The following is an 18721-nucleotide window of genomic DNA, read 5'->3' on the forward strand; positions in this document are numbered from 1 at the left end:
AGCTGATGATGGAGAGGTGCTCCTCATTTTATACCAAAGTGTGTGTGTGTGCGTGTGTGTGGGTGTGTGTGCGTGTGTGTGTGTGCGCATGATTCTGTGAGGTTCGATCCACAAAGAGGAAGGTCATTGCTATTAGAGATGTTGATGGGCACGATTATGTGTTCATCCTTGCTATTGTGAAGCATATTGACAGCAAGGATCTATGTGAGCAAGTATCAAAGCAATCTAATAACCACTGCATGAGTCTAGAGCCCACACAGGACAAACCTTTTGGGGGGTAAATGTACATGCTGTAAACACATTTTGGAGTGTTTTTTTTTCATGGCAATGATCATGTGCTCCATTATTCCAACATTTGGTCATCTGTGCGGAACTAATTATGTGTTTCAAAACATCTGGGCTGCTGCTATACGAGCCGCCTTCAGTTTATATTGCCAGCTCATGGTATAAAGTTTTTTGTTCTATGTTTCTTGAACTGTTAATTTGCTGTTTTCCCTGAAGGAGGATATAATGACATTTTGTTAATTTGTTCTTTCCCTCCTCTTTCTGTTTTCTCACAGTTCTCCGGGATGACTTCAGACAAAACCCTGCAGATGTGATTGTGGCGGCAGGAGAGCCGGCGGTGCTGGAGTGTCAGCCTCCGCGTGGACACCCGGAACCCACCATATCATGGAAAAAAGACGGAATAAATATCGACGATCGGGATGAGAGAATCACGGTAAGAAAGCGCAGTAACTCCAACGTTGTTGTTGCTGACACGCACTCTACATGATGCCCCGAAGACTGCATTCGTATGCGAGGATGATATGTTAAATGGGTGAGATAGTGATTCCGGTTAAATCATCCAAGTCCACTTCAGTTCAAAGATCGATTTGTTTGCGTTATTATTCACATTTTGCAATTACAAAAACCCAAGGCTCTCCATTTTAAGTGGTTCCAACCTCTAACGACTGAGGCAGATGGACTCAGTCCGGTTCAGTCTGCAGCGGTGCATCGATTACGGTTGACCTGACGATGAAATCAACAACGGGGAAGCATAGGTCGGAATGGAAAAATGAGCTCACCGAAATCAAAGAGGAGAAAGTTTTACAGAGTAGCAGCAGTGCTTGCCAAAAAACACTTAACTTTATATTTGATTTACAACCAAACCACCAATTATTCAGCTTTTATTAGAACGACGGTACAGCCGGTAACCGCAGCATCAACGTGCTTTCTCACCAACTCAAACCGTCTTAGCCAAACACTATTTGGGGTCCGTAGTTGTTCTCCTTGATTACGAGGAGGAAAAAATGACATTTGAACGGTGCTGATTGGAACAATTAATGCTGACTGATGCCACACAAGCATACAGTGAGGGGGGGGGGAGTAGATCGCTGTGGCTCTGGAACCCATTTTCATAATCATAATCTTTCAAACCTGTAAGATTTGAAGGTTCTGGCTGATTATTGTAAAGTAGTTGAGCAGTCAAACGGTCTCACCTCCAAGTGCCATCAATGGCAAACTTCACAGTACAGTCGCAGAGGACCAGATCCTCCACAGATAATTAATGGCAGATACCAATACAGACGTTCTACTCTTTATGCCTGCAGCGTAATGGTGAAATTTTGGCTAGTTGAGCACAATACATTTTCATTACCGGGTGGGTTAAAGCAAGGATTTATCGACGTTAGCTGCCTGCAGCGGGGGGGGGGGCTGAACATGAGTGAGGGCTAGTTGAGGTTTTATGCACGAAGCCCTGATCGCAGAATTAGACTTCTAAACAGCGTTAGTATTTTGCAATGCTGCAAGGGCAGAAGATAAAGAATCCGCGTCTTCCCGCTGAGCAGCGTAATTGAAAGAAACAAGCGCATAATCTGGTTTCAAGGGAATCCAATCATATCTGTCCCTTAGATAAGTCAGTAGTTACTCACAAGCACAGAACCTCTATGCCATACTGTAGCCTTTTGTTTCAATCCCACTCAGATGATGAATGTACTGTGTATTTACTGCATTCACACTACCTATTTTTGCCTACTATTGCTGTTCAGTTTGGATTTTAGGAAAAATGAAACTATACAGCATGAGGTAGTTTGCCATTAGGTGAAGAGGAATTATATTTTATTTTAACGAGGAGCCCGATAAATTTCCCAGTGGTAAACATCATTTTCACCTAATGGCAAACTGCCTCATGTTGTTAAACACAGCACAACAGCTCTGCTTCAGCTCAGCCGTCTTTTATGGCCCTCGCTCACATCAGCCATTGCTGCATTTATTACCCAACAAGTAAAACACAGACACGTTTCTGTCGTTTATAAATCATTCCCACGAGAAAACCTCTTTTTCGGCCCTATTGGGTGAAATGCTAAGAGTAAACATTGCAGCTTAAATGCACGCTGAGTGACACAGAGTTGTATCCGTGCAGGCTGCTTAAGTGTTGTGCCTTCCGTAGTGAAAACAGAGTTTAGTCGATTTAAGAGAGCGCCGCCGACCAGCTGGTGTTGCCCACTGTAAACTTCCCGTGATTGTAAAATTCCACGCATTGCTATCGCGTAAGTATTTGTAATCAACTGCGGTGACGGAGAGTCTGGACACCCATGTTAACGGGTCAAATTGTATCAGAAATAGGACAATCAAGGGCCGATGTGCGTAGTTTTGTTTATTGTACGTACACAGGACATTTTGCTGCCGGTGACTAAAGGACTTTTGAGAGCTACGCAGTGGGCGCAGCCTTTTGTGATGTGACGAGCGGCTGACCTCGTCCTTAGGCCCCCGTCATCCAGGCCGGCCCGCATTGTTGTTTGGTTCAGTTCGTCACTCCTCCCACCCGTCGTGCAACATGCTGGAACGTGCCGTCTCCTTGGTGATCTGTGGTGATCAGAGCAAAGTCTCAAACTATTTTCTCCACTTTACTGCGACGGGTTGGCTCGGCTTCGGTGGCTGCGGCATGAAGGGGGAATCGACTCCAGAGAGAGGCCGACACATCAGAAGGAACCCTTCTGTTTTCTTTCTATTGTAAGCAGCTGTGTGTGTTAAAAAAAAAAAAAAACAGCGACATGCTGTGTGTCATCTCACATATATTTAGGACTGCATGTGGGGCGGTTTTGCAAAGTTTCCCACAGAGCCATAAAGAGTGAGGCAGGGCTATTACCCTGTAATACAGCAGTCACACTAGCAGCAGCTGGCTTCATCCCTCTCGACGTTGGTCAATCAGGTCTTTCAGGAACAACGAGTGAAGGATAAACAGAAACAGGAAAAATGTCACTATTCAAACCGAGACCATTGTCTGCTGAAAGCAAGAGTGTTGGCAACATCATAACCGACCAATAATGCAGCACATTGTCCTCCTCTCTTTGTGTGATAGTTTTGGCTAATTGTCAGCCTTTAAAAAACGACTGCTGCGTGAATCCCAACAGGATGCAAATTGGTGGCTTTTGTCCATTATCAGCTTGGCCAAATGACAGGAGACAAACGGAAACAGGATAGAGCCATCTCCCTCTAATGCAGGGAGAATGTCCAGATTGGGTTTGCGGCTTTGTGTGCGCGGCGCTGCCGTGTGTGGAGAGGATACGCACGCGGAGGAAACGAGCGCCGCCGCTGCATTCGTTTACTTGCTCTTTGGAGTCCCTGCTGCTCCGGCACTCCAAGTATTTCTGTAGAGAGTGGGGAAACTGCCACAGACGCACAGAGGTACGAATATTTGACCGAGTAGAAAGGGCCTTAAGTGGATCCTCATGTCAAAGCTCTGTGGACCCAACAGTACCCCCCCCCCCACACACACTCTTTCTCTTACTGCATGGTCTACCCTGACCTTGGGCCTTTTTGTGAGTGTCACAGTGTTTTAGCTGTTAAGCCCTTCCTCAAACAAACAGTAACATAATGATACTTCAAACCCCTACAGCGCCATGGGGTGCCTTAAATAAGACTACCTTCAAGTCCGTCTGCCCTCCTGCTTTACCATGTATATTAAAGAGGGCTGAAGGGCTGAGGAAGGCCTCTAAACCAGAGGTATGTGGCATGTTGCAAAGTTGTCCTTCAACACTTGGCCTGGTGACTTTACAGAAACCAACGTCCCTTCACACACGTTTCATCTGCACATGCGAGTGATGAAAACTTGGCTGCATGTGAAGTGCAGCGATGGAGATTTACGGAGACGGATCATACTGTGGCTTTCAAGTGAACGCACATGTAGGACGGCTTAAGTTTAACAGGGTACTCACGCATTTGCAATATTATGTGTCAAGCTCTCTGTCAGTGTGACTCTAATGAGGGTATCGATTACATGCTTGCAGGTGGTGGGTCCCGACGTGCACATTTAAACCCTTGCGCTCCCATCAAGGCAAAGAGATCATCGGTGCACCGCGCTATTGTCTGGGTCTGCATTGACTGGCATGGCTGTGAGCTGGGAGAAGGGTTGAGGGGCCTATGTGGGGTATGGGGCTGCCTTTCCGACTGCCTGAGAACAAAGCACCTCCTCTGGCGTGTAATCAAAGCCCTGGGAAATGATAGACGTGACATTCACCTGGACAAACCCACATACACTGCTGGGTGTGTGTGTGCTGTTCATTTGTGCTTGAATGTATGCATCACGTTGTATGCACGCACCGAAAAAAAACAAATCCAAGAACCTATTCTTTAAAACCTCGGCCAAGATAATAAGGCAAACCTGTCCTGGAGCCCTTTAAGGCGATTGGAGAATTGCCCTCAGTCCTGCATGGCCTCAGGTGTTCCCTCAGGGGCCCGTGGTTTTGTTGGATGGGGAAAGCATACTTTGGCTCAGCCTACACCCTGAGGACTGGCCGACTGATTTGACTTCAAGTGGAAGCTGAGTGGGAACAGCGTAAAACGCCGAGAGTAGCCCACTTTATCTTTATCTCCATAAGCTCAGAGAAAAAAAAACCCTCTTTAGCACCAAGCCATTATGTGTTTGTGAGCACATTTCATCATTGTGGTGTAATGGCTTTTTGGAAAGTAAGTGCTCAAAGCCATTCTTAAATGCAATCAGGAAATGTTGTGTAATGTTTGAGCTATGCTGTTTTATGTTTGTCTGTGTCAGCCAAAGGCCCCGAGTGTCTCTCACACTCAAATATCGTTTTTTTTTTTTTTCTCCGTCGGGTAAAGCCTCTCACCTCCCCTCATATTCCCTCAGATACGCGGCGGGAAGCTGATGATCACAAACGCCCGGAAGAGTGATGCTGGGAAGTATGTGTGCGTTGGCACAAACATGGTCGGGGAACGAGAAAGTGAAATAGCTGAACTTACAGTGCTCGGTGAGTAACCTTTTCTCATTTTTCTCTCTTTCTTCTTAAATCTCTGTCCACAAACAAATCACAAACATTCACACAGACACACACATCCGCACGTGTTTTTTTTTTTTTTCTGGTTGTCTGCAGTGAGAAACGCAATCCAGATGCTAAACTGTGATTGTCAATCTCCCAGGGAACTAAATGGTGTCACTGACCTTTGTAAGATAGAGTGTGAGATGACCTCCAATCTCACACTTAACTATGAATCCCTCGCTGGCCCGAGCAGCTTTTCTGCTATGACCAGCTGCACCCTATTTCATTATGAATGACCTTTGACCCCGATACTCTCCTGTGTCCCGAGCAGAGAGCATGTCCAGACTTGTGATCTTATCACCAGCGTTTTTTCATTTATTTTCCTCAGTGACCTCTTATGCTCGGTCAGAATAAACAACGAAGCTGTTTCTATAAAGATAAATAACAGTACCGAAATAATACCATTTAATCTTAAGGGCCCGAGCTCTTGTGTTTGTTCATCTCAATCAGCATCGTTACCTAGAAACTCTGGTTAATCATAAACCACCATTGTTCGCTTTTGTGACCAAGTCTGATGGAATGTGTGAGTAAATAGGAGGATTAGCATCTAGCCTTTTAGAATATATAAAATAAACATGGGGGACCTTGCACTGACCTCGCATTTAGTGTCTTGTTCATGTGTGATCTAAACCAGTGGTCCCTAAACTTTTTTTGCCTCACGGACCGTTTTCATGTTAGACAATATTTAGCTGACCGGTCTTGGAGGCGAGTCGGATGAACACAGCAAAACAAGCGGCTGACGGGTGTAGTCGCCTTCTCTGTCCGAGTAGTGGCCAATTTTGTGAGGTGAAAAAAACTGCTTGGTGCCAAAAAAAAGTCAGAATAAATAGTAAAATGATGGGACCTCTGATCTAAAGCAGGTACTGTACCGCAAATCAGTAACTGTTTCCTGAACTTCTGTCTAGCCCATCTAATCTAGAATGTATGTTGTCCTATTTGACCCCTCTCCATAACCATGAATTGGCTATTACTTTGTCCTTTTTTTCTGTAAAAAATGTAATTTGATTAGCTTACATTATCCGCGTGCTAATTTCATGACACAGGAGCTCGAGCTAAAACATCCAGATGGCTTCTTGCACTGGATTTAATTTAGTTTTTTAATGTAATGACTCAGTTAATCAAAATCACTATTCCACTACTGCCGTTCCGTGCTAGGATTATACATGTGTGTGCCGTTTCCATCTTTGCAGAGCGCCCCAACTTCGTTCGTCGCCCAAGCAGCCAGGTGGTGTTAGTGGACCAAAGTGTAGAGTTCAGGTGTGAGGCCCGAGGCGACCCAGTTCCCACCGTGCGCTGGAGGAAAGACGATGGCGACCTGCCCAAAGGAAGGTAGGAATCACCCACAGGTCCCCTTTCATCAAGAAATACCTCTCTCCTCCTGCAACATCGTGCTCTTTGTTTTTTTCCACTGCTTGCCTTTCTTTTTCTTTTGTCAGCTGATGCAGTAAGTGGTTTTTAACAGTTTCATTCAAATGTTCAGGCATGTCACAACATAAAATACATCGATACCTCTTTCAATTCAGATACGAGATCCGTGAGGACCACACCCTGAAAATTCGCCGTCTGACCTCAGCTGACGTAGGCTCCTACACCTGCGTGGTAGAGAACATGGTGGGCAAGGCGGAGGCATCGGCCACGCTCACTGTCCACGGTAAGACCGCACTACGGCGACGCGTCTCAGCGTTACCATTTCCTTTACAGCCCCTTGGATACCTATTCTCATTTCCATGTTGGGTCGTTGCACAGCTTGAATGAAACGCAATTTAGCTCAGCCACATCGCAATAATAGCTCCTAGCTTTAGTGCCACGCAATCATCACTTTCAACTATTCTCTCTCAATTAGCTGATTGATTTCTAATAAAAAGAAACCCCAAAAATCCATAACAGCTGGAGAGTTGTGCACATGGGATCTCGACAGCAATCGATTTCAATTGCCCTACACAAGTGCCATTTCTCGGGAGGCCCGTCTTTCGTCATGTTTGAAGACATGCAGCGCTATATGTGAACTTATGGGATATCCGTGGGTCTCCTGTGGCCCTCTTACATGTTATTAACACAGTTGAAATATAAAGCAACCGGTCACAGTTTGTGAACTTTGAGAAAGAAACCATTCAGAGGAACTGGGGGGCCTGGTTCACCCGTAACCCTCCTGAGAACCAGAGGAACACAGGGGCCATTTAACGCCAAACTAATAGGAATGTAGGGAGTCAGGTGAGAGACGAGCGGCAGCAGGGAGGAGACTTGAGCGCGTTGTGGTTTGGGGATTGGATGGTAGGACAGTGAATATGTTGGACTTAAGGAGTGCAGATTGCCAATGATGCAGAACGGTTCGAAAGTTGGGTCTGGGGGGGGGATTGTGCTGAAGAGGATGTAAGGGGGAGGGGATTCTGTGGTGATTCACTCATATTAATGTCACTTCCAGCAGTAAAAGATATAAAGAGACAAGGCAATTTTATTCCTCTGCCGACCCCCATCCCCGAAGACAGATACTTCATCATCACATGGCTACCCTTTTCAATCATTTCTTGATTTCCCCCCACAAGACCAGAGCAGCAAGATTAGCCACACCTGCCGAAACACCCGTCAATAGATCTACTTCTCTTATTGCCTTTTTTCACTCTTTGCCTCTCCCTGGTGAAAGCGTACTTAATGAAAGGGAACAGCATTGATGTGTTAGATCAATAAGCTGTTCCTCTAGTTTTGAAATGGTAAAAACTCTCTTGTCCTCAGTGGGAATGAAATGTCTTAACCTCAGGCCAAATCCCCGTTGCCTACATACAGAAGCATGGCACTGGCCCTCATTTCATACATTATGCCTTTATAACCCCATGGTATACGAGTTGGAGCTCTACAAGAAACTCCTGCCATAGATTCCAGTTTCAAAAGTTAATGCTTCCTTGGAGTGAAAATTTTAGTGAACGGCAGAACAGAATAGGAATCCACATTTTATTGCCATGGTTAGATTGGATTAATGCTTGAACCTCCAAGCCTTCTGAGTTCCTAGAACCATTTCCGTAAGCCTTTCAGATCCCTCAACGTCATCCAGACCAGGACATGAGGTGGCTAGCGATGTTGGGGGCACTGAGTGGTCCAGCTAATTAAAGACAAGCAGGCCAAAGTCCCACGCATGGAAATGACATGCTTCTAATTACAGATGCAGCACAGGAAAGGGAAGAAAGGTCAGGTAATTGGAGGTTTAGGAAGGCTAAAGTAGCAAAATCAATGCATAGGTAGTAAGATGTCGTTGTTGTAGTGCAGCGAGTAATGTGGTCGGCAAGGGTTCTTTGTGCTACATCCAGTCAGAGAATAGCATGAATAACAGCTGAATAATATAATTTTCACTATCGGTTGGCCACCGGCAAAACAAGCTTTTCATCAAACTATTTTATCCAAATTAAGGCTAGTTTAATGAATTGAATTATTCCTTGATCTCAAGTTGTCTTCCATTAAATCTGCTGTGATGTGTAAATGAGCAACTAAACCACTTTTTTTTTTTAACTGGTTAAAAATAGAAGTGCTCTCCAGTGTTGCAATATGTAAACTCATTTAAATATTGCAAGTCACAAACTTTTAAAGATATATTCAAAAGCCAATCCCTTTTAATATCTGGACAGTTATTGTGAAGAATGGAGCTCCGTGTGGACAGAGGGGGATTTTCACACTTTCTATGGGCACATAGTCAGGGAACAATGTCAGCATTGTGGAAGTAGGTGCCGCGGGCTATTTTTCTTTCAATGTGCCCTGATCTCATTACGACTTAACAAGTGAATTATTGTTTTACACACGTTTGTCAGTTCATTACACCTCCTTTGGACTTATAAATATGTCAAGTTAAAAATGGCATTGATTGATGGAAGAAATGCATAATTGGCCAAGTCACCATCCACATTTGTGGTTTCATCGTAAGGTCATTACTCTTAAGCCTCATGAGAATGCAGCAGCACGATAGTCTGTTCAGCTATTGACTTGACTTAAGTCTACATGTGAGATTGAGTGTTTTTTATGTTTTTTTTAAGTCTTTTATTTTAAATCACAGAAACTCATTTCGATCTGGGTCTGCTATGTTTAGATAATATATTTTGTCAATTCAACTTCCACCGAAAGAAAAATATTATTTCATACTACGTTGCACGGTATTTGGAAAATCTAAGTTTGCTGTTAGCGGTGATTTATGAGTAGAAAGGTGTGGAACGGAATGGTGGTCCCGGGAGCAGCGTTGCTAAAAACCCGTCTAAAGGGTTAGAAAGGAGACTTTGAACCGATGCCAAAAGAGATTGAGTGAGAGGAGCTTTCCTGTCAACCCACCGTGTACTGTTGGAGCGATAATAAATCCCGGTTGGACCCTGTTGGGAGCCACAGAACTGATTCATTTTATTGTTCTATCTCTGTACCTCTGCCTTCAATTCATCTTCACCCTCAAATACTGTGAGTTATACCAGCGTAGCGTAATACTCGCAGTCACCACATTTCTGTTGACACGCAGTATAGAAAATCCCTGAGAAGGATATTTAAAGCATGCCACAGACCGCTGAATGGGAGCCACTATTAATCACGCTAAATCCTCGGCATGTAGTCCTACTCCTGCGTTGATGCCAGGCGCAGTGAACAGCAGCGCTACTCAAATCCCCATTAATATCTATGTTTGGTGCACAGCCTGCCTCCTATTGGGCCGGAGGCCACCGCGCTCTGTGTGTGTTTTCCTCAGTAGTAGCCTGGTCAGATTTAAGCTCACCTCTTCCAACCCCCCCCGCCCCCAGGTCCGGACTGTGATCACAGCGGCATGGGAGGAGTGGGGTTACCTAATTAAAGGCTTAGACACTCATGAATGGAGCCGTGTAGGTGTCGTAGGGGGGTTGGGTGTTTGCGGGTGTGTACGTTTTTGCGATTGTGTGACTCTAGACCCTCTCACACATTGATAGCGGTGAGGCGTCTTCTTTTGGGGGGGCCGTTTGATGCGCGTCTTATCTGCATTCAAAAGGCCAGCGAGGGGAGGAGGGAGGGGTCGGCCATTACTCTGACTGACAGCGTTTATGTTTCCGTGGGAGCCGTTGAAGCAGACCGATTAGATAAGGTGACTGATTGGCTGGGGGAGATTTATGCCCAAAGAGTGACAGTTAACATTCACCTTGTGGTTTTATGAACCAGGCTTACATTTGCAAGGCCGTGTTGGAGGGACTGTGATCCAGCTGCTCCTCAGGGTGCTGTAAACCTCATTAAGGGCAGAGGAACGTTCACTTTCACCTGGAAAGAGATAAAAAAAACAACAATAAACACAACTATTATATCTGCTATGCATAAAACATCTGTCTTGTGTGTTTCAAATTGCTTGTTTGCATTTTTATAATTGTATTGCACCTAATCAATGATAGTTCCTGTATTTGAATATGTCCCAAACCTGAAGTGTAATGTTGAATCAGTTTGTGTGTGTTTATGCATTTCTATTCACTCATGCTAATTATTTTTGCACTGTGTCTCATGTGGTCCCTCTGGGTTTTAGACATGTGTGATATCTGACTTGTCATTCATTCATAGAATCTCTATAACAGTTATTTGAATCCATGGAAATCGTATTGTTAATTTCCTTATCACTCCTCTTTATGTCATGCTGTTTATTATTTATTTATTCATCTTTGGGTTTTTTGTTGTTGTGTTTTTGTTTCCTTTTTAGTCATGTCTGGTAAGTTGAAATATCACCCGTCACCTATTCACCGCCCTGACAGAGACAGGAAGCTGTCACAACCCCCCTCCATCCTCCTCCCATCACTTCTCCACCTTCCAATCAGCACTCATGTTTCTGTTGTTATGGGCAACAGTGACAAAAGGACATTAATGGGTAAAAATATGCTCAGCTTGGGCCTCCAAGGTAAAGCCGCATCATTACATTCTATTATTTCCCCCTTTTTATGCGTTACCCAAACACCACATCTTATTCATGGACAAATATGATCGTTTTCAGACCTCCTGACGTTATGTATAACACTGACCCTCTATTGAACAAATAAAAATGTGAGGACCTTTCCAGAGTCGAGGTGTAAACTGGCCTGCCTTTGGACCTCTACATTCAGGGTGTGGGACCTCGCATAGAAAGGCCCGGCGTAACGGCACAGCCGCCGCATGCATGACCTTGGATTTCGACACCACACTTAGTCTTAGATGAAATTTGTCATTAAGATGCATAGTTACTGCATCCTGGTTGAGGCCTGCACTATTGGAGGGTGTCAGCTTGGACAGATGGCTAAAATTTATTCCCCATTTCCATGTAAATTTTAATGGTCTATGCCCTTGCCCATGCAAATGAGGGGGCATGAGAGAAACCGTTGTTTTTTTCCTATTCATTACCTCTATAATACGCCTGCATCTTTATCTCGATTAGTGAACTGTTTACTGTTTACTTTTGAAAAAGAGACTGAATTCATCCATCCATATTTCAATACAGTCGCCGTACAGTAGCTGCCAAATGTATTTTGTCGTTCAGTCAAAAAACCTACACTACTAAAGTAATATGCTATAATCTGTTTATTTATTGAATGGCTAACCATTGTCATGGTTGTCCTCCAGTGCCCCCGGCATTTGTGGTTAGACCAAGGAACCAGGTGGTCGGGGTTGGCAGAACTGTCACTTTCCAGTGCGAGGCCACCGGAAACCCTCAGCCAGCCATTTTCTGGCAGCGGGAAGGCAGTCAGGTAAATAAGATGTACCAAGATAAAGGGTTTCATTTTAAAACATTTATTCATTTTCTGGGAATAGCTGTCTTGCTGTTATAGTTGTAAGTTGTTTGCCTGTATTAGGCCATTTTGGAGGGAAATCTGACTGTTTTTTGACCTTTCATGATCCCCCGTAGAACCTGCTCTTCTCCTACCAACCTCCACAACCCTCCAGCCGGTTTTCTGTATCTCAGTCCGGGGACCTGACCATCACTGATGCCGAGCGCTCAGACATGGGATACTACAGCTGCCAGGCCATCAACACTGCCGGCAGCGTCCTCACCAAGGCTCTGCTGGAGATCACTGATGGTAAAACAACCATCTTCGAAACACAGTTTCTGCTCAAGTGGGATAACTATTGGTGTTTTTCAGATCATCGTTACCTCACGCGGGTAATGCTGTTCATCTGAAATGCTGTAGCTGCAGAGCAGAGCATATTAATATCCGATTGGAGGTTTGTGAGGTTGGGTCTGGCCCGCTCCATGTGTTCTTGTCAGAGGTAGAGACTCTCTGGTGCCTGTGCATCCAGACTGCGTCTCAGCACTTGGCTTTGCTGGCTTCACACTGGCTAATGTCATCTTCAGTATTCCATGGCTGGCTTGCTGCTGTCTACCGTCGGAAGACTGTGGCTGCGTGGTGAGGTCTGGTTTGGGTCCTCTAATTACTCCACCAGCCAATCCCCGTCAGCCTGCTGGATTAACCTTGGCTAAATTTCCACCATTCCCACAGAGATCTGGGCAGCTATTATTTTGTCTATGACACACCTAGATTCATGCCTTCATTTACCAAATGTCCGTCTTCATTTCAGGCCGACTCTGCTATGCTTCATCTCGCTCCCCTCTTCTCCCTCTCATTCTGTCATGCTCTCTGGATAATAATAACAGTTATTAAAGTGAGCAGGCCACTCTGAAGCCACCACTTCTCCAGCAGGCCGACCTGGTAATTACAGGTCATGCTGACAATGTTTTAGTAATTGCACCATCCCCGGCACAAAAGCAAAGGCACAGCGGCCAATAGATTACACCGCGGCATGGCTCCCAGGATCTATGCACACATACATGCATCATGTGTTGCTGTTACTGTGTGTTAGGTTTCAATTTGATTGTTCCTCGCTGGAGGTGACTTGCCAGTAAATCCGTGGGGCTGACAGCAATTGTCATCAATAGAGCGATGAACGATAATGACAATCAGAGGGAGGCATGGCGCTTTGGAGAAAAGATAAACATGTTTTTTCTCATCTCTCTTGTTCCTGTGCCTCTTTGCACATTGCAGCCACGCCGTCTCGCTGTGCCCTTGTTTTTGTGTCAAAGACACAGTTGAGCAGCATTCACATGCTGGGAGGAAACGGGGGGAGGAGTTTCAACGCCTCATGCGAATAACATTGTCTGATCTGGGTGGATTTTTTTTTTTTGAAGCATTTTCTCCCCTTGTGCTGTGTTTTATGGCTGGGGGATGGGCCAGGGGATTGTTGGCTGTGAGCGTTCGTGTGGGTATTGCCAGGCGTCTGTTCAAGCTGCAAAGAGAAGACTGAAGTATCTGAAGCTTTTTAATTTTAATTGCGCCGCTTTCATTTGGCCAGTTCGACTCCTGCTGCTGAATGATTAGAAAATTGTTTCCAGTTCTTAAAATTGCATTTAATTCTTCTCCCACAACCCTTTTTCAGTTTTCACATTGCTACATGCTGTTTGGCAGATTCTCTGCCTTTTTGGTGTGCTTTCTCACTAAAGCTGAATTGGTCTGAATCCACGGTTCTCTCTGTCCCTTCCACGGCACAAGGAAAACCTTCACACACACACACACACACTCACACACACACACACCCCCACACTCCACTATACATAATTGCTCTTTCTCCTTCCACAGTTATCTCCGACCGCCCGCCACCAGTCATCCGCCAGGGTCCAGCCAATCAGACCGTAGCCGTGGATGGCACGGTGGTCCTCAACTGTGTGGCAACAGGAAACCCCACCCCCACCATCCTGTGGAGGAAGGACGGCGTCCTGGTGTCCACACATGACTCCAGGGTCAAACAGCTGGACACGGGTGCATTGCAGATACGCTATGCAAAGGTAAGACACCTGCTCACATGTACAAGCACGCTCGGATCCCTTTAGAACATCAACCAAGAGGAGTGCACCACACTGGGCTGGGGCGTTTGTGGGGGGGGCATATGCAGTCGCTTTGACGTTGGACGTTTAAACCCTCCTTCTGTTTTTAGGCTGCCTTTAATGTCAAGATCCATTCAAATAAACGTCAAAAGTGTCCATAGCACGTCCATAATGTGTCGGAAAACCCCCTGCTCGGTTGGTAAATAAAGAATGTTCCCTGCCAGCAGCCAGGCCTCAGTGGGCTGTCAGTCAGTCGTCGCAGGTTTGAAATGGAGTCTGTGGAGTCAAAGTCTGTAGTTCTTGTCAGTCAACCAACACACCGGGTTGTTTGTGTGTCAGTTCTTGGTGCGAGTACATATGTGCGATGCGATGGCGAGCTGCGTGATGCTGAACGCGTCCTCCAGACGGAGGCGTCACGGGGTCAGAGTTCGCGTCAGCTGGCGGAGGTCTGCTGATTGCTGGCATGTCTTGTTGTGACAGGTTTGCAGTATGATCGGGCGGGAGGGGATGCGTGTGAATCCCTCTGCTGCTGTAGCCAAGTAAACTCTGCAGGAAGCTTGCATTAATGAACCTGTCATTTCTCCTCGACAACATTTAAATGAATTTGATGCGTGAGTTCATTTATTTTAATAACGTGGTCGGGTGAGTTTGGTTGTTATTGAGTTTTGAGTTTTTCATGCCTGCCAGACAAAAGAATGCGCACCATAAGGGTCATTGGCATGAAATGCTCACAATCAGCTGAATGTTTTTTTTTTCTTTAAATTTGTTTACCTCCTAACTAAACCATCATTATTATTATTTTTTAATTCAGCATTGTGAAAATACGACATATATCTTTTTTGTAAACAGAGTTATGTTTTGGGTTTTGTTATTAGCCTATTAGCCAGCAGACCCACTTGAAAAACGTGTTTTAAATGATTTCCATCAAAAGAGACAAGTTACATTATTGTTGGTTTTGGTTTTGGGTCTGTATCCAAATTTCAGTTGTAAATCAATTTTCATCAGCTCTCTATCTAATGTACTACTGCGATTTGAATGAAAGCAATCAGTCAGATGTACGACACGATTGTCTCTATCTTTTTGTATTTTGATACTGATCTAATGCAGATATAATTCTCCTTCATTAAAAACACACTTCCGCCTGAGGGAGAAGTATAAGCTCTCTAAGTGCTATTTGCTGTTGTGTAATCTCTCAACTGAAATGCATCTAAACTGCAGGAGCACTACACTCTAGTTCACCAAAAGATAATGCACTCTAAAACGTCAATTAGCTCCACTTTTCCCAACTTAATTTTTTATATCTAACTAAAAGTGTTTGAATAATCAAGGTGCTAAATCTTCCATACAGCTTGTCCTCCACATCTGTTGCACAGAGCAGCAGCTTCCATGTTTGGTACTCAGGGGAATAAGGTAGACAGCGAAAAAGGTCTCCAATTAGTCAATGATCCCGTGAAAATCCTTTCCATTTAGCTAGGAATGGTCTGCCACTTGGCCTTTCCAGCTGCTTCCCCTTAGTTTTTTGCTATGAAAAAGATGAAATTGAGATTATCACTCAATGACAGCTGCCTGCTTCAGACTCAATCAGAATGTCAATAAGCAGAAACGTAGGGAACCAGTTTACTAATCTGTGGCACATGTTTGAATCATTTCCATTCAACCAAATATCTCACTCTATTTACCTCCAGCTTGGTGACACTGGAACCTACACCTGCATCGCCTCCACACCCAGTGGAGAGGCCTCATGGAAAGCCTACTTAGAGGTCCACGGTAAGACTTACCCAACAGTGAGGTTTCACGTCCATCAGTGGGAGTTTTGCTACATTTGCTATTGTTATCCTTTGTGAAAAATGAGACCAGTATAATAAAGCTTTTTTGAACTTTGAAATAGCAATAGACTGCAGTCTGACCTGTTTATCTCCTTTTTCTCTATTCCACTTCAAGAGTTTGGAGTCCAAGTCCAGCCCAACAGGCCTACTGATCCGAACTTGATCCCCAGTGCCCCTTCCAAACCGGAGGTCACTGATGTGACCCGGACGTCCGTTGCCCTTTCCTGGAGACCTAACCTCAATGCTGGAGCCACTCCCACCTCCTATGTAATCGAGGCCTTCAGGTACAAGCAATGGGCTCAACGATCGTAGTACAAAATAACTGCATGTCGTTAATGCAATCTTTTAAGCCTTGATCATTCTCTGTGGTGTGTCCGCAGTCACGCATCAGGGAGCAGCTGGCAGACCTTGGCAGAGCATGTGAAAACTGAGTCGTTTGTACTGAAGGGCTTAAAGCCCAGTGCAGTCTACCTCTTCCTAGTACGGGCAGCCAATGCCTACGGGCTGAGTGATCCCAGTCCTATAACCGAAGCTGTGAAAACACAAGGTGAGCAGTGCCGTCATTCTGGATTCGATACACAGTACCGGGTCAAAAGTCTGGACACATGTTTTTTCATTCAATGAGAATGAGAAGGTGTGTCCAAACTTATAACTGGTACTCTACACCAATGTTATGGTGATTCTCTAGTTTGGAAGGAGACTCCTTCATGTTTCCTTGCTGCTGCATACAGATATACCTCCCACCAGTCAGGGCGTCGACCATCGACAGATCCAGATGGAGTTGGGAGAAGTGATCATCCACCTCCACAACCCCACCATTCTCTCCTCCTCATCTGTCAGGGTGCAGTGGACGGTGAGTAAAATGGCCTAAAAATGCCACTTGTGTCTCTTCGGGATACTGCATCCAGAGCTAGAGATGACCATGTGGATCATTGGTATAGCTGGTCACTAAAGCTCCAAGGTTAGCGTAGGTATACGCCTCTGGTCAATATGTTCTGACACCCTTCAGAGGAAGGAAAACTCCCGAGAGCGGCTCCAGAACACTGTCCAAGTATTCTTAGTGTCCGTTTGGCACAAGCCTGAACTGGTCTGCTGGCCAGAGACCAAAACTCTTCACTTTCGTCCACGGTGGACAACATTGCTGCTCAAGAATCAGACTACGGAGGCGTGCCTTTGGCAGGCCATGAAGTACCGTGTAGCAGTGTGCCCGATTGCAAGGTTTAAAGCACTCAAAGGCTGTTAAAATAAAAAAGAATTGGAGGAAAGAGGCGGCCAACTCATGCTCTGGAGTGGAAATGCATCACAGATGTTAAAATGGATAGGTGAGAAAGCAGGACATAGAAGTAAAAATGAGAGTTTTTGCTGTAATTTTTTTGCTCGTAGAAGCTGAATGTAAAGTACTTATGTCCACCTAAGATTAATCGGGTTAATGTATCTTTTTTATTATATATAGTATAATATAATCGTATATTAGATCATTAAAAGGTAAGAGCAGTTTCTGTTTTTCCTTTTGACATACGGCCACCCCTAAATTCCCAGGTATTATGAAGTGCCATAGTGAGTGATGAATGAGACCCAGGAAACGTGAAAAGGATACTGACATGTCAAGACTGATTTAAAACATTACTGCCCAGTTACCCTGTCTCCTTGGAATGTTCCAAAAAAACCCATGACATAAGGAAGACTGACATTGCAGTTAAGTGCCACGGTTTCCTTGTTTTGTGGGGTTGAGTCTATTCCCAACGTGGAGTTTCTCGGTTTTACATTTTCCCTTGAGCGGTGGCAAATGGTTGCACAATTTTCAGGCTAATGAAGACCACCTGAGCCAGCAGCAGATTTTACTGGGGAGGGATAAAAATCAGTAAAACCTTTAGCCAGTACTGCTTGCCTTCCATTTTTTGTTTTTTTGTTTTTTTTCTCCAACCATGCTGGTCACAAGCCAACTATTTATTTAGCTGCATCAGAAGCTGTTAAACATGTTATTTAACCTCTGTAAAGACCCACTTTTCCCCCTCTTCCTCGACTTCAGCATCTAGTCACCACACCGACGAGAAGCACAGGACGAGACACGCTGTTCTGGGAGCCCGGGCCCTATTTAATCAGCTCCAGACTTAGAGGAACCTCTGGCCGGTGACCTCATACTGCGGTTCGCACAAATCGCGGTGCCTCTAAATGGCGCATCGAGAGACAGTCAAAAAGAGAGATCTAGATGGGGATGGATAAAGAGAGGGTTTATGTGATGAGTTCGCACCACCATTCCACCCAGTGGCCTGCCGTATCAGTTGCACAAATCCATAGCTTTCCGGTGATGCCGCGATCTATCACGTCCCTGGATCCGTTCCCTTTCAGCTGTGAAGCAGCTAATCAAGTAAAGCCTGACACCGTCCTTGTCTGTTTTCCCGTGCAATTCACAAGGTGGAGCAACAGTCCCAGTACATCCAGGGCTTCAAGGTGATGTACAGGCCTTTGCCAGAGGGGTTGCAGAGGAGCGAGTGGGCCGTGTTCGAGGTGCGGACCCCCGGGGAGGACAGCGCTGTTGTGCCGCAGCTTCGGAAGGGAGTCACGTATGAATTCAAGATCCGCCCCTTCTTCAATGAATTCCAGGGAACAGACAGCGATGTCAAAATTGGCACGACGCTGGAAGAAGGTGGGGGGGATGTGAATGTGTTCGCTTTAGTGGCTGCATGTGTGTGTGTTTTCATGTTTACACAATTTGATATGCACAGCTTACATGTGTGAGAGCATACAGCAGCTGTTCACTGCAGGCA

General features: G+C 45.2%; 1 protein-coding gene across 4 annotated transcripts in view; it reads left to right on the forward strand.

Annotated features, from left to right (window-relative positions):
* robo1 (roundabout, axon guidance receptor, homolog 1 (Drosophila)) overlaps window positions 1-18721 on the forward strand; it is a 200146-nt gene that overhangs the window by 160409 nt on the left and 21016 nt on the right. For all 4 annotated transcript variants that reach the window (XM_062561224.1, XM_062561226.1, XM_062561225.1 and 1 more), the window contains 12 exons: window positions 561-718; window positions 5126-5246; window positions 6506-6644; window positions 6839-6966; window positions 11874-11998; window positions 12157-12328; window positions 13883-14088; window positions 15813-15894; window positions 16069-16237; window positions 16334-16500; window positions 16685-16806; window positions 18369-18600. In XM_062561224.1, coding sequence (XP_062417208.1) covers window positions 561-718; window positions 5126-5246; window positions 6506-6644; window positions 6839-6966; window positions 11874-11998; window positions 12157-12328; window positions 13883-14088; window positions 15813-15894; window positions 16069-16237; window positions 16334-16500; window positions 16685-16806; window positions 18369-18600 — 1821 coding nt within the window. The remainder of the gene's footprint in view (window positions 1-560; window positions 719-5125; window positions 5247-6505; window positions 6645-6838; window positions 6967-11873; window positions 11999-12156; window positions 12329-13882; window positions 14089-15812; window positions 15895-16068; window positions 16238-16333; window positions 16501-16684; window positions 16807-18368; window positions 18601-18721) is intronic.

This window comes from Pungitius pungitius, chromosome 3 (assembly GCF_949316345.1).
Source record: "Pungitius pungitius chromosome 3, fPunPun2.1, whole genome shotgun sequence".
NCBI lineage: Eukaryota > Metazoa > Chordata > Actinopteri > Perciformes > Gasterosteidae > Pungitius > Pungitius pungitius.